General features: G+C 38.5%; 2 protein-coding genes and 1 long non-coding RNA gene across 23 annotated transcripts in view; 2 read left to right on the plus strand and 1 right to left on the minus strand.

Moving 5' to 3' along the window:
- MYLK (myosin light chain kinase) overlaps window positions 1-2,234 on the plus strand; it is a 247,068-nt gene extending 244,834 nt beyond the window's left edge. For all 13 annotated transcript variants that reach the window (XM_072964016.1, XM_072964017.1, XM_072964021.1 and 10 more), the window contains one exon: window positions 196-2,234. In XM_072964016.1, coding sequence (XP_072820117.1) covers window positions 196-446 — 251 coding nt within the window. In that variant the 3' untranslated portion in view covers window positions 447-2,234. The remainder of the gene's footprint in view (window positions 1-195) is intronic.
- On the minus strand, window positions 740-24,679 carry LOC140697236 (uncharacterized). Of its 6 annotated transcripts, none has more exons than XR_012074087.1 (3): window positions 24,159-24,679; window positions 2,547-2,733; window positions 740-2,309 (listed from the first exon to the last, which is right to left on the minus strand). It is a non-coding gene; the product is annotated as an uncharacterized lncRNA (long non-coding RNA). The 6 variants fall into 6 exon arrangements; XR_012074090.1 differs by lacking the exon at window positions 24,159-24,679 and adding an exon at window positions 23,759-23,938; XR_012074089.1 differs by lacking the exon at window positions 24,159-24,679 and adding an exon at window positions 23,816-23,937.
- The window catches only part of HACD2 (3-hydroxyacyl-CoA dehydratase 2), a 91,884-nt gene continuing 90,402 nt past the window's right edge, over window positions 23,953-25,434 (plus strand). For 3 of the 4 annotated variants that reach the window (XR_012074083.1, XR_012074084.1, XR_012074085.1), the window contains exon 1: window positions 23,979-24,190. Coding sequence is in view for 1 of the 4 variants with exons in the window: in XM_006215759.3 (XP_006215821.2) it covers window positions 24,036-24,190 (155 nt within the window). In the remaining 3 variants the exon portion in view is untranslated. Of the gene's footprint in view, window positions 24,191-25,434 lie in introns of all 4 variants that reach the window. The other variant, XM_006215759.3, reaches the window with a different exon arrangement.

Here is a 25,434-nt window from a genome sequence, read left to right on the forward strand (position 1 = left end):
TGGAATTTCAGACATTAGTATTTATAATACATGCCCATATTTAAATGTAAATATCAAAAGAGATGCTAAAAGCAGACATCATAATTATTTCCTTTTACCCCCTTAATCAATAGAGATAACTCAGAAGTTTGCATGAGCTAGTAAGAAATTTTAAGTAACGGTTTCTACAACTTGTGTTCCCTCCCTGTATTGCAGGATACCCAGACCCTGAGGTTGTCTGGTTCAAAGATGACCAGTCAATCAGGGAGTCCCGCCACTTCCAGATAGACTACGATGAGGATGGGAACTGCTCTTTAATCATTAGCGATGTTTGCGGGGATGACGACGCCAAGTACACCTGCAAGGCTGTCAACAGTCTTGGAGAAGCCACCTGCACAGCAGAGCTCATTGTGGAAACCATGGAGGAAGGAGAAGGGGAAGGAGAAGAGGAAGAAGAGGAAGAGTGAAACAAAGCCAGAGAGAGGCAGTTTCTAAGTCATATTACAAAGACTATTTCTCTAAAGCTCAAAAAATCCAAGATAGTAAAAGCACCTAGTGTGATAGATTATTTAGTTAGGTCATTTAGGGGTTGATTCTTGGGCAACAGTGGTTGATAACCCAGCAGCATTGTTGACGGGCATTAGTTTGAATTAGCTGGCACCTTAAGATACTAGTACAGCTAGATTTCATTTTGAGAAATCACCAGTAACTTGTCTGACCAGTTGATTTTAGAGAAAAAGTAACCAAATGGAAGACTGACCTGGGCAAAGTCATAAATTCCCCTACTGAAAGCACTCGTGATCCTGTGGTCACAGCTCCGCCCAGAGGGTCCCTGGAGATGGGGGTCTCTCCCAGCTCCTACTCCAGAGAACCAGGTCTTCTCTAGCACTGCAGCACTTCATTCTGCAGGCAGTTGAGCCATTTTAACTTACGAGGCACATTTCATTCCAAAGTATACCATAGACATTCGAACTTTTCATTTCCCTCCCCTGTTCTACCTGCCAGCTTTTCTGAATCTGAACTTGCCATGAGTTTAAGCACTTGGGACATCACGCTTCTTAGATTCTGAAGACATGTCCCCTGCTCATGGATGACTGGCTTCCTTGGGAAAAGAGAATCTTCTTTCTTCCAAAATCAGTAGGCACTCTAAACTTATCCCCTCTTTGAAGATGTCTAGCAGCTTCAGACATTTTTATTTGAACCTATGAAAAATAATTCCTTGCTGATGTGCTTTTTTTCTGAAACCACAATTCATATTTGTGCTGTTTTAGAGCATCAGCTCTGCATGTGTGGTAACGGTTTTTGTGTTTGAATGTATGAAAAACCAGTTTGCTGAAAAGTTAGTCTTAATTATTTATTGGCCACTATGAAACAGATTTCAACTGAAGAGCTATAGAACTCCACATACTTGGGAATCTTCTTCAGGATAGTCTGAGTTTAATATACCTTCATTCCAAATACTCTTCAGAGAACTCTACCTACCTTATGGGTTCCACAAGGTTTTTCTTCTTGAATGTGCATCAATCATGCCTTGCCCCCAACCTTCAAATATATTCTTAGATCTGATAAATGCACTCAGACTTGTGTCTTTAGGAATTTTTAACTTTCTTTCACTACATTGGCACTTAAATTTTTCTTTATAAAACTTTTTGAAGGTCATAAACAAAGACCATAAACTGATATGCCTAATACATTTCCTCTGCGTGTGTGTGTAACATTCCAGTTACTTTTTTCTTTTCCACTGTTTGTAAAGTGCAGCAGTTTAATATTTCAAGGGACTTTTCAATAGTTCCTTAAGAACCAATTTTAAATTACTTCAGTGCAATCCTACATAGTATCAACATTAGAATTTTGCTTTACTTAGTCTTATGTTATCTTCCATTCTATTTTTATCTGCTTTTTGCTGCTAGCTTCAAATTGCCAGTATTTTTCTTTTTGCTTTTTAAACAGTTACAATATTTTTTCATAATAGCCACAGTATTGCCACAGTTTATTATAATAAAGTGTTTCTACTTTGAGTTAGAGCATTCAAAGCTTTTCTTCATCACGTTTAACTGTTTAGACTATAACCTTTGTGTGCGTGTATGTTGTATATGTGCGCGCATGTGTGGTGTGTGTGTGTTTGTTTACAGGTTTTTGATGCCTTCTTGAAATTGTGTTAATGTTCTCCCAGTTTATTATGCCATCAGAATGGTAAATGAGAACACTACAACTGTAGTTAGCTCACAATTTAAAATAAAGGATACCACAGTGCATGCGGTTTGTTCAGTCTTTGCAGCCTTCTCTTTTCCATGCCACCGGATGTAGAAAACCCAAACAGATCTTGGAAACTAAAAACAAATGCTCTGCTGCAGAAAGTGGCTTATGTGGTTGTGTTTTACTAAGGAGCAGAATGACTTAGGCAGTTCTTGTTTATACTAGGTAGCCTCATTTGCACATTTATTTCAAAGTTTCTCTCAAGCATCATTTTGGTTCAATCACATTCTAGTATCTACAGTATCCTCATAGTGCTAAAATCTATATGACATTTTCATTTCAAAATCATCATCATCATTGATATTACTTACCAGGGTGTGGTTTACATTTGTGACTTCGGTGCAATTTGTTACTGGCAGCCGGGTGCTATCTTTCTCTGTGTTGACATCGAAGCATCTGTTCTCCGGAAGCCGTTACTCCTGTTCATAGGAAGTCTGTTGTCAGATATCAGATGGTGAAGCCCCGTGTCCCGAGTGTTCAAACAATATTGTAGATATTCTAGAAAGAATCAAGACATACTATTTAATGTTGGACTACATGATTTTATGATTCCACAGTGTAGTCTGGAAAGAAACAATCCATTGTCCAGATAATAAATATTTAAATTATTTCATTTTTTTATAAGGCAACTACAATCCACAAATGTTCCTAGTGAGAAAATTATTATTTTTAAAGAAAAGGAGTTTTTATTCCTTATTAGTGAAAAATGTACTTTATAGTCTGAAAAATAACAAATATATTTTCTTCTACTCTGTTCTCATCCCAAACAGATAGAAAACAATCCATTGATTATTCCTTACATTGCAGAGCTTCATATTAAATGAACTTCTACATGTAACTAAAAAGACATGCCGACTGTTGTCAGCTCTAACTTTATTTATATGTCTCTTTTTCTTCTTATCAAAATGTTTTGAGTTTTACTTTCTACATTTTACCTGCTTTTAATACGTCTGTGCTAATGAGTATCAAGGAGGTGAAGGATAATTGAATTCTAAAGAAACTCAACTCTCCACTCTTCAAGAAAATACAAGTAATACTACTTATTTACCCCTTGGGAACTCCTCTGTATTTTGAAAGGGAAGCTAATAGCTGTAGCAGTCACTCCTAAGGCTTTTTGCCCCCTGACATATGATTAGGACCACATTCCTGGCTCCCTGGCCAGATGAGACTGTGTGACTGTTCCTGGTCAGTGAGATGTAAGCACAAGTGATGTTTGTCCCCTCTGGTCCAGAGAATTTAACTACTGGTGCAAGCCTCTCCATAATGACTGCAACATGTCAGGTGGTGGCTGCTTTATCCACCTGGATCCCCAGCCAATCCCAGATGGGTACGTAAGTAACACAAGCAAGAAATAAATCTTTGTTCTTATAAATCACCAAGATTTTAGCGTTCTTTGTGACTACAACATAACCTAGATTATCTTTTATAAGGTCATCATCATATTCTAAATCTGTTCTATTTTCAATAGGGTAGTCATGAGTCACTAGTGGCTATTTAAATTTAAATTAATTAAAATAAGTAAAATTTAAAATTCAGTTCCTCAGTTGCACTAGCCACGTTTCAAGTGCTCAATAATCACATGTGACTAGTGGCTGGCTACTTTATTGGATAGCACAGATTAGAACTTTCTGTAAGGTTCTATTAGACGACACTGTTCTAGATGGGCTAGGAGGAAAAGAGAAACTCCAAATTTTCCCTTAACTGTGCATACCACTTTTCAAATTACTGTGAAATTAAAACTTCAAAGTTTGTGTGAAATCAGTCTAGAGAGTATGGTCTACAGTTTCATCAATTGTATTAGATAATACAGGCCAAATACTTAGGTTATTGTTTTTGATTATTTATATTGATATATTTTTTAAAGTACCAGTTCTGTGCTTCTCACCACAAAATCTAAATAGATCAGCAGTTCATAAGCAATTACCAGATTGCAGTATGAAGCAACCAGCTAAGCCAAAGATCTCCAGTATTTTTAGAACTTAGGAGCTACTCGAGATAGGGGAGCATCCAGTGGGGACAAATGAGATAGAAGCAAAGGAGGAGACACAGTCACCAGGGCAAGATTTCCTTGACAGTGAACCACAAGGAAAGAGGAGGGGCCATCCTGACAGCTACAGTCATTTTAACCTCAGTGGCTTTGATAATAACTCCCTTCCCATTGGAACTGGAAATACCCAGGATATACATAGCACTTGGAGACAACAGTCAATTTCTAACTGCTGGCTGTTTGAAATTTTAGCTCACAGGCCTTGCTGGTGTTCCAAATGCCTGCACGTCACGAGGAGGGTTTCATGTCAGAGACCACAGCCCCAGCAGTGACCACATGGAAGCATATGATAAATCTTCACAAGACATTATTTGACTCTCTGGGACTAGATTTCTTCTAGTTGGAGATAATGATGGAAAAGGGAGGTTACAAATTAACCTTAGTCAATTTATTATTATTAGCTTCTTGGGGTAGTAGCTTCCAATAGTTAAGAGACAGGTTAGGCTATATAGGGCAACAATCTTGCTCCAGATGGTATGTTACAATGAACGATAGCCTCAGCTCAAGTTCAACAAGTACTTATTAGTAAGCAGTGATGCAACCTGTCCCATAAGCTCCACGAAGTCCCAGATCTCTCTCCAAAAAGCACCTCACCTGTTCACTGAAGGCAAATGCACCAGGATACCAGCACAGGATCTAGCTAACCTGGTTAATCAAGTGGAGTCAGTTCCAGCTGTGTAGCTCATGCCTCAGTTTCCTCATCTATAAAACTAGAGTAATAATAGTTCCTCTCTCAAAGATCGTTAATAAAAATTAAAAGAGCTCATGCATAGTACCTGATCCATATGGTAAGCCCTATTCCTCTGGCACTCGAGATGCTAAGCTGTGTCAGAAATATCCTCTAGGGGGAGGGTATGGCACAGTGGCAGCGTGCATGCTTAGCACCCCAGAACCTCCATTAAGACAAATAAACTTAGTTACCTCCCCCATTAAAAAAAAAAGACAAAGCTAAATAGCTTTAATTTTTTTAATTTTAACAAAGAGAACATCCTCAAGAAACTGATAATACTTCTATAGAAACAAAACAAATATGTGAAAAAGTTATATACTAATGAAAGATGGAAAGAATTATTTAAATTCCACCCACCTCCCAAAAAAGGATCTTTGAAACTTCAAGTACCCATACAATTGTACAAAAAACAATTGCGTGGGTTTATGAAATGTTACAACTGCCTTCTTGTTCTCTGGAAAAGTTTTAACTCCCAGTCCCTAAAGACCCTCTTCTTCATAGTCAAAGAAAAGCTCATCTGACCTTGGAGTCTTATTTTCCCAATCAAGAATAAATTTCTCAAAATTGGCTTGAATTTAAATTTATCATTTAACTTGTAATCCCAAAAAGTTCTCTAATTTTTAATTTATATTTACAAAAGCTAATTCACATTGTCTTCTTTCTGACTGCATATTAACCACAGAACAAATAGGGATCTGCTAGGCAGCCCCAAGAAAAGTCTGGGTAGATAACTTTAAAAAAATTGTCTAGAAAGCTCAAAATTCTCCTATTTTCTGGAGAATCAGGAGATTAAGGGTTTAGAAAATGGGGAGCTCACAGCAGAGAGAAGACCAAAGATTAACTCCTGAACATAAGCAGTAACTCTGTTCTCTTTAGAGCCCCCAGTAAACTGAGAGTGAAGGAATAATAATTTTTTTAAACTACAAACCCCTCAAAGACAAATATAGGAGAAGAGAGATGAAAAATACCAGAATTTTGGAAGATGGAAAGCAAATAGATGAGTGGGTAACTTACTTAGAGGACAGAAGCTGAAACCTGACTTCCCGCAGAGAAGAAGGCCAATGGGAAGGCAAGTCAGTTTTGTCCTGAAGAAGCCCTAAAAGGTCAGAGACCACAGGAACAAGGTACCTATGAAGGGGAGCCTCAAGAGGAATGTGAGGTATCAATTCACTGATACAAACCAAGGTCTTTAAGGTCAAAGCAGGTCAAAAGGAGATCAATGCAGAAGTAGGATAGGACACCTAGGAGTTAGGATAGACAAGGGTCCAAGAGCCCAGGAAGTCAGTCTGAACACATCAGCAGTACCCATGGTCAAAGTACAGAGAAGAGCCTGACCCTAGAAAGGCATTTGCTTGCTCAAAGAGTTTTTAAAGACAGATAAACTCCTTTAAAGTTAAATTCGTTGTACAAGAAGCCAAATCTTTTAGACTTTTAATAAGGCACCCTGTTAATGAATGCCTTATATTCATTTATTTAAAGTAGAAGCTCAGTTAATTAATTTCCACTTAATCCAACTTGCCTGCCTTAACAACAGTTTTCATTCCCTCTGTAAAATAAATTAACTGATGCCCACACACTTCTGTTCCACTGATGCCCATAAGCTGCATTATATATTTACCAAGAGTCAATTGGGTTTGCTCTTAAACTTCTTTATGCCAGTTGTACTTGTAATTACATAATTTAATTATTATATAAATCAGTAAAAATTGAGTGCTAAAGGAAAGAGTAGCTGTTTCCATGGAAGCTAAATTGAGACTAGTGGTCATATATGGCAGATTGAACACTTGCATTTACTTCCTGCTTCCCAAAACCTCACTAAAATGAAAGTAAAGAGACAAAAGGCATTAAACCCACAGGGCAAAGAATAAGAGATGTGATACACTAGACTTGAGTTGTTGACAAACTTTGGGAATAGACTAATTAATAATTAATTTTGTTTCAACTTTTTCCACTCTGCAAGCACCTGCGGGGGAGAAAACCTCAAAAACCAAGCTGAGTCCTACCACAGAATAAGGCAAAAACAGAGCAATTAGACCACCCCTTCCCCTACCCCCACCTCCTCCTCTAGCCCGTATACCCTCTGGCAGTCTCTCCTCGAATGCTGGCAGATAAAGACCAGATCAAGTTAGACCAGATCAGCTGTGGACTGATGGACAACAAGCACAACTGAGGGTGGGAAGGAGGCAACTCTTAAAAAACATATGGATCAGGCAACCATCAATTTGTTCTCTGTATCCTTGATACCAGCTGGGTTTTGTTGTTGTTTTAGATTTCCCATGTAAGAGATATCATACAGTAATTGCCTTTCTCTGTCTGACTTTTTTCACTTAGCATAATGCCCTCAAGGTCCATCCATGTTTCACAAATGGCAAGATTCCATTCTTTTTTATGGCTGAATACATATATTTAAACATCTTTATATATAAAACATACATAAAACATCATCTTTATCCATTATTTGTTGATGGACACATAGGTTGTTTCCATATCTTGGTTACTGTAAATTATGCTGCAATGAACATGGGAGTACATATATCTTTTCTAGTTAGTGTTTTCATTTTCTTCAGATAAATACTAAGAAATGGAATTGCTGGATCATATAGTAGTTCTATTTTTAATTTCTTGAGGAACCTCCAAACTGTTTTCCATAGTGGCTGCACCAATTTATATTCCCACCAACAGTGCATGAAAGTTCACTTCTCTCCACATCCTTGCCAACATTTGTTCTTTCTTGTCTTTTTGATGAAGTCATTCTAACAGGGGTGAGGTGATTTCTCATTGTGGTTTTGATTTGCATTTCCCTGATGATTAATGATGGTGAGCATCTTTTTAGGTAACTTGGTCATCTGTATGTCTTCTTTGGAAAAAATGTCTATTCAGATCTTCTGCCCATTTTTTAATCAGGTTGTTTGGTTTTATGCTATAGAATTGTATGAGTTCTTTATATATTTTGGATATTAACTCCTTATCAGATATATGATTTGCAAATATTTTCTCTGATTCATAAGGTTGCCTTTTTATTTTGTTGATGGTTTCCTTTGCTGTAACAGATGATTTTTAGTATGATGTCCTACGTGTTTATTTTTGCTTTTGCTGCTTTTACTTTTGGTGTCAGATTCAAAAAATCATCACCAAGACCTATGTCAAGGAGCCTACCATCTATGTTTCTTCTAGGAGTTTTCTGGTTGAAGATCTTACACTGAAGTCTTTAATCCATTTTGAGTTAATTTTTGTGTATGGTGTAAGACAGTAATCCAATTTTATTCTTTTGCATGTAACTGTCCAGTTTTCCCAACACCATTTATTGAAGAGGTTGTCCTTTCCCCATTGTACATTCTTAGAAGTTTTGTCATGAATTAATTGACCATCTGTGCATGGGTTTATTTCTGGGCTCTCTTCTGTTCCATTGGTTTATATGTCTGTTTTTATTCCAAACCATGCTGTTTTAATAACTATAGCTTTGTAATAGAGTTTGAAATGAGGGAGTATGATGCCTCCAGTTTGGTTCTTCTTTCTAATATTGCTCTAGCTATCTGGGGTCTTTTGGGGTTCCATATGTTAGGATTGTTTGTTTTATTTCTGTGGAAAATGTCACTGGAATTTTGAAAGGGATCGCATTGAATCTGTAGATTGCTTCAGGTAGTACAGACATTTTAACAATATTAATTCTTGCAATCCATGAGCAAAGAATATCCTTCCATTTAGCTGTGTCTGCTTCAATTTCTTTCTTTAATTGCTGTACAGTTTTCAGTACACAGGTCTCTCACCTCCTTGGTTAAATTTATTCCTAGGTATTCTTTTCAATGCAATTATAAATAGGACTGATTTCTTAATCTCTCTTTCTGATAGTTCATTACAAGTATATAGAAACACAACAGATTTTTGTGTATTATTTTGTATCCTACAACATTACTGAATTCATTTATTCTAACAGTTTTCGAAAGGAGTCTTCAGGGTTTTTGATATATAATATTATGTCCTTTGCAAATAGTGACAGTTTTACCTTCTCCTTCCCAAATCAGATGACTTTTTCTTAATTGCTCTGGCTAGGGCTTTCACTACCATGTTGAATAAAAGTGGAAAGAATCTTGTCTTGTTTCTGATCTTAAGGGAAAAGTTTTCAGCTTTTCACCATTAAGTATCATGTCAGCTGTGGGCTTGTCATATATGGCCTTTATTTTATGGTGAGGTATGTTCCCTCTACACCTGCTTTGTCGAGAGTTTTTATCATAAATGAATGTTGAATTTTGTCAAATGCTTTTGCTGCATCTATTGAGATGATCATATGATTTCTGTCCTTAATTCTGTAAATGTGGTGTATCCACACTGACTGATTTGCAGATGTTGAACTAGCCTTGCATCCCTGGAATAAATCCCACTTGATCATGGTGTGTTATTCTTTTAATATACTGTTAAATTTGGTTTGCTAATATTTGTTGATGATTTTTACATTTCTGTTCATGAGGGATATTGGCCTGTAATTTTCTTCTGGCTTCCTTGTCTAGGTTGTTATCAGGGTAATGATGGTCTTATAAAATGAGTTTGGAAGAGTTCTCTCCTCTTCTATTTTTTGGAAGAGTTGGAGAAGGACTGGTGTTAATTCTTTTTTGAATATTAGGTAGAAAACACTAGTGAAGCCATTTGGTCCTTCACTTTTGTTGGTTGGGAAGGTTTTGATTATTGATTCACTCTCCTTAGTAGTAATTGTCTGTTCAGATTTTCTATTTCTTCATGATTCAGTGTTTGTAAATTGTATGATTCTAGAAATGTATCCATTTCTTCTAGGTCCAGTTTGTTGCTGTATAGTTGTTTATAGCAGTCTCTTATCCTTTGTTTCTGTGGTATCAGTTGTAATATCTCCTCTTTCATTTCTGATTTTATTTGAGTCCTCTATTTTTCTTCGTGAATCTAGCTAAACATCTGTCAATTTTATCTACTTTTTCAAAGAGCCAGCCCTCACTTTGTTGGTCTTTTCTATGGTCTTTTCAGTCCTATTTCATTTATTTCTGTTCTAATCTTTGTTATTTCCTTCCTTTTACTAACTTTGGGTTTTGTTTGTTCTTCTTCTAGTTCCTTGAGATGTAAAGTTAGGTATTTATTTGAGATTTTTCTTGCTTCTTGGTATTTATTGCTATGACCCTCTCTCTTAGAACTGCTTTTGCTGCATCCCATAAATTGTAGTATGTTATGTTTCCATTTTCATTGTCTCAAAGTATTTTTTATTTCTCTTTTGATTTCTTCTTTGACCCACTGATTGTTCAGCAGCATGCTGTTTAATCTCCACATACTTGTAAATATTCCAGTTTTCTTCATGTAATTGGTTTCTAGTTTCATACCACCATAGTCAGAAAATATGTATGATAAAATTTCAATCACCTAAATTTATTAACAGCTATTTTGTGGCCTAACATATGATATATCTGGAGAATGTTCCATGTGCACTTGAGAAGAATGTATTCTGTTGCTTCTGGATGGAATATCTCTGTATATATCTGTTAAGTCCATCTGGTATAATGTGTTGTATAAGGCTGATGTTTCCTTATTTTCTCTGGATGATCTATCTATTGATATAAGTGGAGTAATTAAAGTCCCCTGCTATTACTGTGCTGCTATTTCTCCTTCTAGGTCTGTTGATATTTACTTTCTCTATTTAGATGTTCCTACGTTGGGTACATATAAATTTTAAAATGTTATATCCTCTTGTTTGATTGACCCATGTATCATTATATAACTCCCTATCTGTTTCTTATTATAGTCTTTATTTTAAAATCTATTTTGTCTAATGTAAGTATAGCTACTCCAGCTTTATTCTGGTTTCCATTTTCACATATCTTTTTCCATCCCTTTACTTTCAGTTTGTGCATGTCCTTACATCTAAGGTGAATCTCTTGTAGGCAGTATACAGATGGGTCTTGTTTTTTATCCCTATGTCTCTGGCAAATTTAGTCCATTTACATTTAAAGTAATTATTGATGGGTATGTACTTATTACCATTTTGTTCGTTGTCTTCAGCTGTTTTTGCGGTACTTCTCTGTTCCATTCTTTTTCTCTTGCTCTCTTCTTTTGTGGTTTGATTACTTTCTTTAGTGGTATGCTTGTATTCTTTCTCTTTATCTTTTGTGTATTTAACTATAGGGTTTTGCTCTGTGGTTACCATGAGGGTTACATATAACAACTTATATCTATAACAATCTATTTAAGTTGATAACAAACTGAAGTTTGATAATATTCTAAAGGCCACCATTTTGGTAGATTTAAACATTTACCAAGATGTAATATTCACTTTTAAGGAGACTTTTAGTACCTAATTAATTAATCCCCTTAATCATTATAAGTTGCATTCATAAATGTAATGAACTCATTTCATTTTCACGTTAAATTCTTCAATTGTCTCATAATAGAACTTCTCAAGAAATGCCCCAAGCAAATACCTTCTCAAGTAAAATAAGTCTCATAAATAAATTAAATTTATAAACACCATGGGACTTTATTTCTTTTAAATGTTTCAATACTGTTTATAAATTTAGTACGAGTTAAATTTTGAATCCCAAATGTAAATAATTACATAATCTATATTTTATATTGGAATCACATATTAACCTCTTTCTCTAATATGCCTAAATCTCTTTACATTCGATAAATTCAAGAATTTTATTATTTTAGTATTATAGATTTGATTTACTTCATTACTTTAGTAAATTTCAAATTCAACAAAGCTACAAAAATTTGTTCACTTGAAGGAATGTTACCTTCCCACTTTGGGGCATGTTAACTTTGCAGCTGGCTGAGTTTGTTTCTTAACCTGAATTCAACAGGGCATGAGACTAGAGCTACAAGACACACAGTGATATTTCTTGTGATTCTGAATGCCAAGCTAAGCCCCTTTCTGCAGTCATTATGTTTGGAATTCTAAAATCCAGCCCTTGGATTTAAGTCCTAAATGTTCCTTTATTCATAGAAGTATGCACCCTTCCCCCCAAAAAGGCTGTAGCTTACTTCTTTCATGACTTCATTGGTTTTACATTCTTTAGTTTTCCTTAGATATTTAAATGTTTCCCATCTATCTCTACAGATACTTAAGGCCAGATCTTTGGATCCTCAGGATTCTTTAGTAAGCATGTCGAAAACTATTTTGGCTGTAGAATCCCAAAATGTTTTCATATCCTACTTTCTGGTAGGGCCATATCTCTGCAGACATTAAAGTAATATCTGACTGAACTATGGATATCATGGATTTGTCTGATCATTCTAAGGTCATTCTAGTGATTCTTAGCATTTTCTAGCAAGGCTCACAGTCAACAGGCCCTACCTGAACACAAGCTTCAGTTTTTAGTACCTCTCTCTTAAATACAGGCAAATAGCCAAATACCATCAAACATTTGAGACAAGTCTCTAACAAAAAAAGACAGGGGATGACAAACATTAAAAAATAACAACAAAACAAAACAAACAAACAAAAAACTTGGGAGAAACTTAGACCATGCAGGGAGGAGAAGAAACAATAATTAACATCATCAAAGAGATATAAGAAAACATTACATCCAAGAAACAAAAAAGGATGCTATTCATATTTTTTAATTAAATAAGCATTCAAAGAATTAGATTGGAAGACAAAATTATAGAAATCTCCTAGAAAAAAGAGCAAAAAGACAATGAACAATAGAAGAGAAAAGAGGAGCAGAGACGTTCAGTGTGCAACAACAGGATGCTACAGAACAGAGAAAGCCAACCAGGAGTGGACCCTGTATCCTGCCTAACAAAGTATTAGTTCTCTTCATCAGTGGCTCTCAGAGCATGGTTCAGGACTTAGGGGGCTCCTGAAGACGCCTTAAGGGGGAACATGAGGACAGTACTCTTTCAATAAAAATGCTAACTTATTTGCCTTTTTCACTGTCATTCACTCACAAATGTAGAGTGTTTTTCAGAAGCTTCATGATGTGTGATAATGTCATCACTCTGACAGCTTATATATTCTTATGATTTAAATTTTTCTTAGTTTAAATGTCTAATATGGATAATATAGAATAATTATAAGCCACATAAATAAAAGCTCTTTAGGGTCCTCAAAATTATTTAAGAGCTTGAAAACCACTGTTCTGGGTGTGCACTTTATTCTGGCAGTGCACTTTAGTTTGAAAATCCCAGGTAGCACCCAAAACATCATCTGTATTAACTGTTGTCTCCTTTTTCTTTTGAGTTTTCTACCAAAAATTCAATTCATATAAAAATATGAAAGAATTTACTGATTTTGTAAGGGAAGTAGATAAGGGAGTTCATATTGATCAGTGTTTCATTAGAAAAGTCCTCCCAGACTTGTCTCTTCTCCTAGGTTCCTCTCCTCTTCTTTTTACTTCCCCCATACTGCCTATCTTTCCCTCACTCTCTTCCCTCCACTTTTGCAGGGCAGTTTAAGTATATCCAAGATTGAGGGGAGAAAAAACCCAACATGTCACTGATATCTACTCTCATTAGAAGGCAAAAAGACAAAAAGGGATTTGTTTTTAATAAAGTTAAAGAAAAAAGTTTACTCACAAAAACACTCACTGGAAAAAAGCAAAATACCTATAAACAGAAAGAACATTAAAAAAAACCTAATGCCCTTACTTATCCAAAGATAAACACTAATAATATATTGGTATATCCCCTTCTAGATTTTTTTTTCTCTGTAGACAGATATATCTAACTCTTATAAAAATGAGACCTTACTATGCACCATGTGTAGTCCATTTTTCTACTTAATATATTCTAAACAATTTCCATGTCAAATGCGTCTCTGCATTATTATTTCCCTAACTTTTTATTTTAAATTTTGTTCAAACTTGGAGAAAGCTTGATAGAACTTACTTTAATAAACACCCTTAAACCCTCCATGCAGAATACTGTTGGGAGATGATTCACTCTAAACATCTCACTTTTCTGCACAATTCAGGTCTTCTGATTAAAGGCATTTACTATCAATTCAAGAATATCTGTATAAGGAGCTGAGGGGGATCAGAATGTACTACCCCAAAATATGCCACTTTGGCATAAGAACTATTCTGAGCTGAAGGCAAGTGAAAAACAGCAGATGCAGAAAAAGCTCTATCCTCCCCCTATTTGCCTAAAAGCAGGGCATATTTCCCTTTGTGCATGTGTCCCTATCCTCTCTCGTACATCAGGAAGAGCAGAATAACTCTTAATCACCACTCTAAACTTGTCTCAGCCCAGAGATGGCAGTGACATAACAAACTTTACTAAAAATAACCCTTATCTCCTATTAGTTTTCCCCACTTGTTTACCTTCCCACGATTTACTGCCCATAAAAACCTAAACCTCCTTTGCTTTGTCTTGTCACTTCACCACAAATTTATTGCCTTTTGTTAAAATAGTATATAACCCTCTGAATTTGATCCACTTCTTCGAGGTTTTCAATTAATTTCTGTGAGGCTCCCCATCTGTATATGAAATAAAACTTTTTCTACTATTAATCTTTTGTCAGTTCAATTCACAGGATACCAGACACTGAACCTAAGAGCACAGAAGATAAAGGTTTGATTTTCTCTCCCCTACAGAGATATACCAGGAAAGTGAAGCTTAAATATGTTTCTTTCCCTGGAGACCCGATCAGAATAGTAAAGATAAAGATCCCTCCTTCCCCTCTTGGAGAAGACTTTCTTACATTCTAGAATAAAGATAAGGTTTCTCTCTCTTTGCAGGGAAGGATGCGTATGTCACCAGCAGCCATATATATGATCAGTTTCCTTATTCCAGGGTTCCTCTCCTATAGTGCAACCCACTGCATATGCAGGTATCATTAGGCCTGCATGACGCTGCCCTGTGTACGTGGGGCTTGGTAACCAACATAAGATGTTGCTCTGGCTACTGCTTTTGCCATAAATGACAAACTGTTTTTGTTTCTGACTCAGAAGCCTCATTATTTATATATACATATACATATAAATAACATTTATATATACACACATACATATACACATCCTCATCCTGCGCCTCCATCTGGACCCAGACTAATCCCCACATACATACCTTAAGCCACAAAGTGCACCCTGAGGGTTCAAACTCTGCCCTGCTTCCCTTCCTGGGAAACCCCACACTCCACCCACGTGGAGCAGGCCCTGGCCCATGTGTGACCCCTACACTGTTCAAAAGAAGAGAATATTTCCTCATCAAGGGAGCTGGGCAAAGAGGCCTGTTCTCTCATTACAGGAGGCTGGCACTTGGGCTGGGTCACAAAGGGGAGCAATGCCTTGAGGCTGTTCTTTGGGAGGAAGGCCCCAACAACGGGCAGTAATGGTTCAGGGACAAAATCTGGGCCCCTCGCTGCTGCTGGGCCATAAGAGAAATATATGGAAATAGGAGAGAGAGAGAGAGAGAGTGTGTGTGTGTGTGTATGTGTGTGTTTGTGTGTGTGTGTGTGTGGCAGGCTACCTTGTTAGCTTGCAAATAGAGTGAAAATTTCAGATCTTTCATAGTTTCTGACTTAACAATCACATCACTTTGCCACATTTGCTCTTTGTTCACAATTTCTCTCCCATGCTTGTGCTCTCGGTCACACATATACACACACTATTCTTGCTGAATCATCTGAAAGTAAGTTTCTGCAAAATCATTTTTAATGTTTGAATGGCATACTATTTTAAACCTCTGTCATTATTTAAACAGTCTGTCCTGTTGAACATTTAGATTGTTTCCAACAGTTTGGTATTACAAACAGCATTGTGATGAACTTTTATAACTAACTAAATCTTTTTTCATATCCTAAATCCCTTAAGATAAATTCCAAGAGGTGTAATCATTGAGACAAAGGACACTCACAGTTTGAAGGTTTTGGTATGTATTGCCAAGCTGCCTTTCAGACGGTGTATCTATCAGTCTACAGATTCAGTAGCAAAGTTTAAGAATGTCTTTATAACCCTGCCAACAGTATAATTTTTATCTTTGACATTTTGAAAAAGGAGAAACAGAAGAGGGCATCTACCTCATTGTTTTAATCATTTGTTCATAAATGTGACTGATCTTCATTGGTGTGTTCATTAACCATTTAGAAGACCTCTGGCCTAAAGCTGATCACAGAAAGTCATCAAATACTAAGGCAGCTATCTCACCATACAGGGTCTCCTCTCTCCACATCTGCTCAGATCTCAGTTTTTCCAAGCTCACATTCTCAAAAGAATAATGTGATATAATTTTTTCATGTTAGGTCATATCACTGGCCTTTCTGTGGGCTAACAAACAAAGTTTAGAATGGAATTTAGGTTTGAATCCTATCACCTGCCCCTCCTTTTCTCCAGGTTTTTGTGTAATGAAACCAGATCAGTTCAGGAGGTGGGGAATGACCTCACCATCATCTTCTATCTGGCCATTAACAGAGAGTATACGGGTATGTTTTGAGGTGCTTGACCAACCATGAAGACTGCTGACATCTGGACTCCTACCTTCCTGAACTGAAGACAGCCTGGCCAGTAGTCCAGGGCTGATCAGAATTACGTACCCCTCCCCATTTCCAATCACAGGCAGAAAAACCAGAAAAACTGAAAAACAGAGAGAATTGTGCACTGCAGAGCAGAAGGAAGAGTCAGCCTGGCTGCCTTTCAATTCAATGACTCTGTGCACAATCTCTTGTCTACCAGGTAGAACATGGCCGAGTGAATTAGATATGTTTATTTCTGATATTCCCTGTGATAGGTGTTTTTTATTTTTGGCCACTCAGTATCTAAACACACTTCCTATTTGGAGGGAATTCCAATAAAGAAGCTCAAGTATGGGCAAATAGCCCCTTTCCCAGCTTCCTTGTCTCTAGAATTTGGGCTTGTGAGCTTCCAACCATATGCTCCTAAGACTTTGATTCTGGAATAACACAGAGAAGTAAATGGCAGTTTAGAGTCTCTCCAGAGGTGGCAGAGGACACAATAATGGCAGCACCCGATGTCCAATGGTGGCAGGCCAATCAATGACAGAAGCTGCTGGATACTAATCAGATTCTTCCTGTATATTGATTTGGTCTCTATTTTTACATGCCTAATTTGTCCTGGCTCCTGTTGATGTTCCAAACCTTATTCTTCAGTTTTTTTCATCAATTTTGTGAGCTATCCAGTGTCCTTTCAATATACTCCTTTTTTCTCTAACTAACTAGTTTTGGTCTCCATTGTTCAGGAAGCTGGAAATCTGATTAGCACACCCTATCCATGGAGATGAAAAGATGAGAGAGAGGGATGCCTCCCTATCAGTTGCTCCAGGGTCAGGTGCCCAGCTCTAGTCCATAAGCATCCATTATCCTGATACTGTGTGATAAACATTTCATTGCTGTGTTGTATAGTCTTACCATCTATACATATATTCCTATCTGTAGTCAGAGGGATGGGGATCATAGGATACCAAATAACAGCCACTATCTGTCACCAGGTCTTTGCCTCAGCAGCTTCCTTTAAAAAGAGGTGCCAGTGACTCTAGATCCTCAACATCTTCCTTATACCCCGACTAATGACCATAGCTTCTCAAGTGGCCATACTGATGCAGACCATCTTATTTCCTACTGTCAGCATTCCTCTTTATTTTTATTATCTATCATTTATGTTATTTAACTTATAAAGTATATCTAACATGTAAAGTATAGCAAAAGGGCCCAAATCACAGATAGACATCTTAATGAATTATCACTAAGGGAAAACCTATATAACCACCATCCAGGTCAAGAAATAAGGTATTTTCATTACTCCCAGAACTCCTCCCCCTGCCCCTCTTCTCTCCCCTGCTACTTGTCCCCTCTTGGTCATAAATTCCTCCCTCCCCACTATCCACTATCCTCGATAAGTAAGTAACCACTATCCTGTCTTTTGCGATAATTTTTTTTGCTTTTCTTTAGTTTTACCACCTGTGTATAAATCTCTTAAACAATGTAATTTCATTTAGCCTGATTTTGAACTTTAGATGAATGAATCATAATGTATATATTCTTTTGTGCCTTACTTCTTTCATTCAATATTGTTTCTGAGACTCCTCTGTATTATACTCAAACAGAGCTGCAATTTGTTTGTTTGCATTACTGTAAAGTACCCCATTGTAAGAAAGACCACAATTTATTTATTCTACTGTAGATAGATGTTATGTTGTATTGCAGTGTGGGACTATAATAAAACAAAATGCTCTGAATATTCTGGTATGTGTATCCTGGGGGATCTTTAAGGCCATCAACCCAGCATTAGAAAAACAGTCATGGGATATGTGTATCTTTGACCTTTCTAGATAATGGCAAACTGTTTTTCAAAGTGAATGCACCAACTTAACAACTGCAGCCTTTGGGAGTTTCTGCCACATGACACCCTGAACAACAACTGATGGTATCAAACTATTTCATCTTAGCCACTCTGGAGGATGGCTAATGATATCTCACTGTGGTTATAATTTTCATTTCCCTGATCAAAGAGGTTGAGCATATTCACCTGTTTACTTGTTATTTATATTTTTCCTTTGGTAAAGTCCCTATTTAAGTCTTTTGCCCACTTTTTACATATGATTATCTTGTACTGATTTGAAGGAATTTTCATATGTTGTGGAGACTAATCCTTTATTAACTACATGTATGGCAAATATCCCACTCTGTACCTTGTTTTTGTTTTTTTTTTTGCTTACTTTATGCTATCTTTTGATAAACAAAGGCCCTTTATTTTAATATAATCAAATGTAGCAATCTTTTTCATTTATAGTTGGTATTCTTTATATCTTGTTTTAAAATTCCTTCCTTACCTTTGAGTTCATAAATATTCTCCTACACTAATTTCTAAAAGCTTTAAATGTTGTCTTTCATATTTTAAGTCCAGAAATGACTGTTGTGTATAGGGTGAGGTAGGGAATTTTTTTTCCCCACATGAATTTCCACTTGTCCCAGCATCGTTTATTGAAATGTCCATCTTTTCCCTACTTTATCTCTGTCATAAAGTGACTATACATGTGTGGGTCTGTTCCTGGGCTCTCTTCTGTTCCATCAGTCTATTTGCCATCCCTATGTTAATTCTATACTGCCTTAATTACTATAATTTATAATTAATCTTGACATCTTATAGAGCAAGTTCTAATATCTTGGCAATTTTTGGACCTTAATATGTCCACATAAAATCTCAGCTGCTTCTCAAATTCCGCAAAAGTCAAAACAAACAACAAAAACTACTTGGTGAAATTATGATTGAGCTTGCATGCAATTTATAAATTAATTTGGGGAGAACTATTGTCTTTACTGTATTGAGTCTTTCAATCTATGAACTCAGTATCTCTCTATTTATTTAGGTCTTCCTTAATGCCATCCAACAATATTTTATAATTCTCTACATAGAACTGGAACATTAGCACAAGGGCCATGTAATTATGCATACATGTTTAAAATTGTTGTTTTCCTGATGAATGGAAACATTCAATGTTATGAAAGATTTTTATCTCTAGTAATGCTTTTTGGCTGGTTATCAATATAGATGTATTAGCTGTATTAGTTTTCAATTGCTGCTGTAACAAATTACCACAAATTCTGTGGCTTAAAACAATACAAATTCATTATCTTACAGTTCTGCAAGTCAGAAGTCCAAAACAGGTCTCACTGGGCTAAAATCAAGACGTTGGCAAGGCTGCATTCCTTTCTCAAGGCTCTAGGAAAGAATCTATTTCCTCTTGTTTTCCAGATTCTGGAAGCCCCCTTCTTCCGTCTTTATCTGCATCTTTCTACAACTTTCTTCTGTAGTCACATCCCCTTCTGACTGACTCTGAGTCTTCTTTTGCCTCCCTTTTTTGATTACAAGGGACCCACTCAGATAAACCAAGATGATCTTCTATCTCAGGGACCCTGATTTAATCACACTCACAAAATCCCTTTTGGCAAGGAAGGTAGCTTCTATGGTTTGAATGTCTGTGACACGCCCTCCCTCAAAATTCATATGTTGAAATCAATGAGATTAGCGTGCAAGTAAAAAAGGCCCTAGAAAACTCACTGGATCAGTCTCTCAGTCCTAGCATTGGCATTAGCATTCACCTTCAGAGAAATCCTGGCTTTTGCTTTCAGTAACCAATCATTATTCTAGTTTCAATTTACTCTTTATCATCACCAACACAAGCCCTCTCTCCTCTTTTGGTCCCCATGTTTGTCATTTTTCAAGTCTGTCCCTTCCCTTCTCAACCTTTCCCTCCCCTCCCCTCATCTTCCCTTCCCTTCCTCCCTCCTTCCCTCCCTCTTTTCTTTTTTTCTTTTTTCTTTCTTCTTCCTTCCTTCCTCCCCCCCTTTCTTTCTTTCTTTCTTTCATGGGATATGGTAGGCAGAATAATGCCCCTCCCCCAAATATGTCCATGCTCTAATCCCCAGAATGTTACTTAAGATGGTAAAGGGGACTGGCAGGTGTGATTAAGTTAAGGATCTTGAGATGGGGAAATTATCCCAGACTATCTGGTTGGGCCCAATGTAATCACAAAGGTTACTATAAGAGAGACACAGGAGGATTAAAATTAGAGAAGGCATTACAACAAAAGCAGAAATAGGAGAGACATAACTGAGCCAAGGAATACCAGCAAGCTCTAGAAGCTGGAAGAGATTTTGAAAAAAAAAAAGGATTCTCCCTTGGAGCCTCAGAAGGAACAAGTCCTGCCAATATCTTGATTTTTACCCCTGAAAGGATCATTTTGGACTTCCAATCTACAGAACTTTAAGAGAATAAATTCCTGATGTTTCAAGTCAGTAAGTTTGTGGTAATTTGTTACAGCAGCAATAGAAAACTAATACAAGAGAGCTGATTTGTCTTTTCAGATAATACTTTCAACCTATAACTAAGAACCTGATTCATTACCTTGTCTTACACAGTTTGGGCGAAGCATCCCTCCTTCCACTACGGGTATATGACAGAGACCTGGCCAATCAGCATATTCAGTGATAGGCATGTGACTCAAACTAATGAGATTATTTCCAGGACTGTTACTGGAATAAATGGGAAAGTCATGTTTTTTTGTCCTGGGACTGCCAGGTTAAGCAAAAGAAATGTATTGATTCCCTTGCTGTTAAGAGTAAGGGTGAAAACCCACAAAAACTGAAGGAAAAGCATCAAGTACCAGGCCTCAGGAACTGGAACCAAGACTCATAGCCCTTAAGACACACACTTCCTCTCTTGTTTGCTTGGTTTCTTCTCTTTCCACATGGAAGGCAAGATGATTGTCTGGAGCCTGGGGCACATACATCTTCTTCTTTTTTTTTTAATTAAAAATGTTTTTTAATTTTTGGTGGGGGGAGGTAATTAGGTTTACTAATTTATTTATTTTTAGAGGAGGTTCTGGGGATTGAACCCAGGACCTTGTGTATGCTAAGCATGCGCATTGTCTCTTGAGCTATACACTCCCCCCTCTTATCTTTAATAATTCTGACAAAAAGACAAGCAGTACACCTGAGCATACTTATATTAATTTCACAGAAGGACTCTAATGTACTCTGCTTGTGTCATGATAGTCCCAAGTCTTGAAATAATTACTTTTGCTAGGGAAACCATGTTTGATCCAGACTGAGTCATGTTGCCAGGCAATGTGTCAGGCAATGAGGGGGAAAAACACAAACACAAACAACTCGAACAAACCACTACCACCAAGAAAATACCCTGCTCCTTTCTTATAAACTTGTAGTCTAGTGAGGGAGAGAAATCACACAAGTAAATATAGAATTACCATGGTCTGTGTCATGAGAGGAAGTACATGGAGACTATGGAAAGGAGAATGATTCATTCCAGTTAAGGGAAACTGATGGTGAATTTAGGTCAGGAGGAAGATAGGAATAAAGATTCTAGGCAGACAGAATAACAAGTTCAAAGTCCCTGTGGTAGAAAGGCTCATCACTCACTGGAAGACCTAAGATAAAGCCAGTATGCCTAGGGAGAGCATGGTGTGACTGAGACTAAAGAAGCAGGCAAGACCATGCACATTATTGTAGGTCCCGTTAAATATTTTATACTTTATCTTAATTGCCTTTAAAAGCCATTTAAATGTCTTAAGGGAGTGGGGAGGGGAGAGGTAGTAGATATGAACTAGTTAGTATTTGGAAAAGATCACTGTGACTGCACTGTAGGGAACAGGCTGGAGCTGGGCCTAAGCAACTGTAAGAAGATACACTGAGTTTTAAATTGATTTCCAACAGACAGAGCTTCATGCATTCCTGCCTCCTACTTTCCCACTAAGTAGGTTATATTGGGGGAAAGTCATTAAAGTAATGAAAGAAGCTTTTAGATGGGTGATTATTTGCTTTGCAAGATGGCTCACTTCTTTATTTCCTTTGCAAATTTTTTTCCCTCTTATCAGTCTGTAATTCGAGTACACCAACTTGCTCTTTAACAGAAGTTAGGACAATCAGGCAACAGGGTCTCTGCACAACCTGTGGGACTGTAAGGATCGGGCTCTGACCATTGTTTAGTTGCTATACCTCAATCTCTAGATGTGTCATCACTCTAAATAGCAACCCAACCCTGATGACTCTCAGATTTATATCTCTAGTCCACATTTCTTCCTGTAACCTCAGTGTCTAAATCTAGTTGTCTACTCAATCTCTCCAGCTGGATGTCTAACAGACTTCCAACTCTCAAGTGAAAAACAGAATTGCTGATTTCTGCCTTCAAAATCATTTCTTCTACAACTCAATTACTCAAAGTTACTCATAATGTCTCTTTTACCTCTTAATCCACATCTACTATATCAACAAATCTTGCAGCTCTACCAAAGTATGTCCAGAATTCAATTCAGTTTTCATCACCTCATTTGTAACTACCCTGGCCCAAACCACTATCACTATGGCCTGGATTACTGCAACAACTTCCTAACTGATAACAATTTTCACCAACTAATACATATTCTTTTTATCTGGTTCCCTCTATATAACCTTTGGGAGATGGAGGATTTGTCTTTCATTTAGTGCCAAGAACCACAAAGCAATCTCGCAGACGCTCCATAAATACTTGCTGGAAAGAGTATTTTATACCATCGCATGTACAATAATTAATTTATGTTTATGAGTATGTGAAAACTGACCGTTAGGAGACTTTTACAAACCAAAATAAAAACCCTAGAACAAAGCAGTGAATGGAAAGTGGGGTCAGCTGGTTGAAGCAGTTTCCACAAGCTGTCCCGCTTTCCTTAAGCGGACAGGTTTTCCATATATGCCAACATCCCTCTATTTTGAGCTACTGTGGGTGGAAAGCTCGTTGGACTCTGCACCTCACCCTTAGCCGACAGCCTAATCACCTCATCCTCGTCCTGCCTTGGCGATGGGCGAGCCCACGCAGCTAAGAGCTGGAAGACACTCTCGGGCACCTCCAAGCCCTCACAGACACTGGCTCCTAGGCCAAACGTGCGACTTTCATCGTACAGGTAAGTGGCAAACTTGTTGACCTTCTCCACTGTACTAATAACTTAAAGTCAAAAGGCAAAAGTAATAAACCTGCGGAGACTGAACCGTCAACCTGGTTACTACTTCAGAATCTACCAGTTAAGACAAGCAACTCCCCCCAGCCTCTGGGGATGATGGGAAACGAAATCAGCGTCTATTGTCCCGACCCAAAATGGCAGGTTATTCGAACCGCGTGTAGAGGTGAAGATACTGCCACTGGGAGAAGTGACGATAAGAAAGGAGAATGAAAACAACATTTTCCTAATCCAACAGAGAGGCGGCAATTATACGAGAGAAAGTAACCAGGGAGGGCGAAGTAGAAACAGCGGGCCGGGCGAGGCCAGCCAAAGGCGACATTGACCTAATCCAAGATGGCGTGGGAGGTTATTACCGGCAGCGCAAAGAAGGCGGTGATTACCCTGATCCAAGATGGCGGCGGCAACTGAGGCGAGCGGAGGGGCAAAGAGCGCCGCGAGAGTCTTTGCCCTCCTCCAAGATGGCGGCCGACGTGGGTACTGTCCCTGGCTCCGCCCCGCGGCCTCGGCCCCGCCTCCCCCTCGTCCCTCCCTCCACCGCCTTGCAGTGCCCAGTCCGGGCGGTGGTGCTCGCGCGAGGAGACTGGCCTCACGGCACTTGACATGGCGGCAGCGGCGGCGACTGCAGCGACGAAGGGGAATGGGGGCGGCGGGGGCCGGGCTGGAGCCGGCGAAGCTAGCGGCTCGCGGAAGAAGAAGGGTCCGGGGCCTCTGGCCACGGCATACCTGGTTATCTACAATGTGGTGCTGACCGCGGGGTGAGGCTGGGGCCCGGGAAGGCGGGGATAGAGCTTGGCCGGGGAGGGGGCCCTGCGGCCGGCGGAGCGGCCCGGCGTGGTCCGCCGCGCGCAGTGCAGCCCCGGCGGCGGGTGTCCGGGCCCCGGCACCTGGGCGCTGAGGGCAACCGAGGCGGAGTCTGCCAGGTGCCTGCTCGGAACTCTCTCCTGGGCCGGCGGTCGAGCAAGTTCCCCGGCACCGGGTGTGCCCCGAGCTGGAGTTCCGCGGCTCCAAGAGGGATCGGGGAAGGCTGCCCAGGTGCTGGTCTGGAGGGCCTTAAGACGACAGGTGGTCTGGCCACAGGGCCAGGTCTTGGGGGCGGTGTGCAGGGCGATCCTGCAGCGCAGAGAGCCCAGGCGGCAAGTCACGAATAGCGAGATCTTCCCCGCAAAGAGAGTGGAGGGACCGTTGGCTGCAAAGTGACCATTTATTGAGGCGGCTGTTTTCAAAATCTAGGCTGAGCTTTAATGTGAGAGGTAATGGAAACGCATTCAAAGTTTTTGCCCTGTGGCATGAGCAGGCGCGTGCTTTAGAGGAGTTTATAGACTTTTTAGGATGGATTGGGGTGGGGAAAACACTGCAGGTGGAAGGCAGAGTAACTGGGGAGGAGGGGAATAGACCCTGGAAACGGATTTTACCCCCTCTTGTTTCTCCCTCATTTCATTCCATTCCTTGTCACAGTGAGTTTTTAGTTCTAGTTGTGACACGAACTAGCTGTGTGATCTTGGATAAATCATTTTATTTCTCTGGGCCTCCATTTTTTTCACCTGTAGAGACTAGAGTTGAGCCAGGTGATCTCCAAAGTTCTTCCAGTTTTTGATCCCGTGATTTTTGGTGACGAAGATTACAGAATCAGACTATTTGTTATGTCTTTTTAAATTGTATTGTAAAAGTTTTTTCTTAACATTTTATTATGAAAAATTCAAACAAAAATTTAAAGAACTATATAATGAACATCTAGTTTTATTTATTTTTTAAATAGGCAGTACATTGTCCAGGTGCAAAATCCAAAATATATTCAAGGGTGTGCAATGAAAAAATATTCCCTTTTACCTTCCCTTCCACCCAGAATTCCTCGTCCTGGAAGGCAGATAATTTTGTGTATATTTCAGATACTAATACAAGCAAGTATGTGTATACATCACCACCACCACCCTTTTAAAAATACAAATACTAATGTCATATTAGCATTTCAGCACCTTTTTTCATACACACACACGCACAC

This window comes from Vicugna pacos, chromosome 1 (genome assembly GCF_048564905.1).
Source record: "Vicugna pacos chromosome 1, VicPac4, whole genome shotgun sequence".
NCBI lineage: Eukaryota > Metazoa > Chordata > Mammalia > Artiodactyla > Camelidae > Vicugna > Vicugna pacos.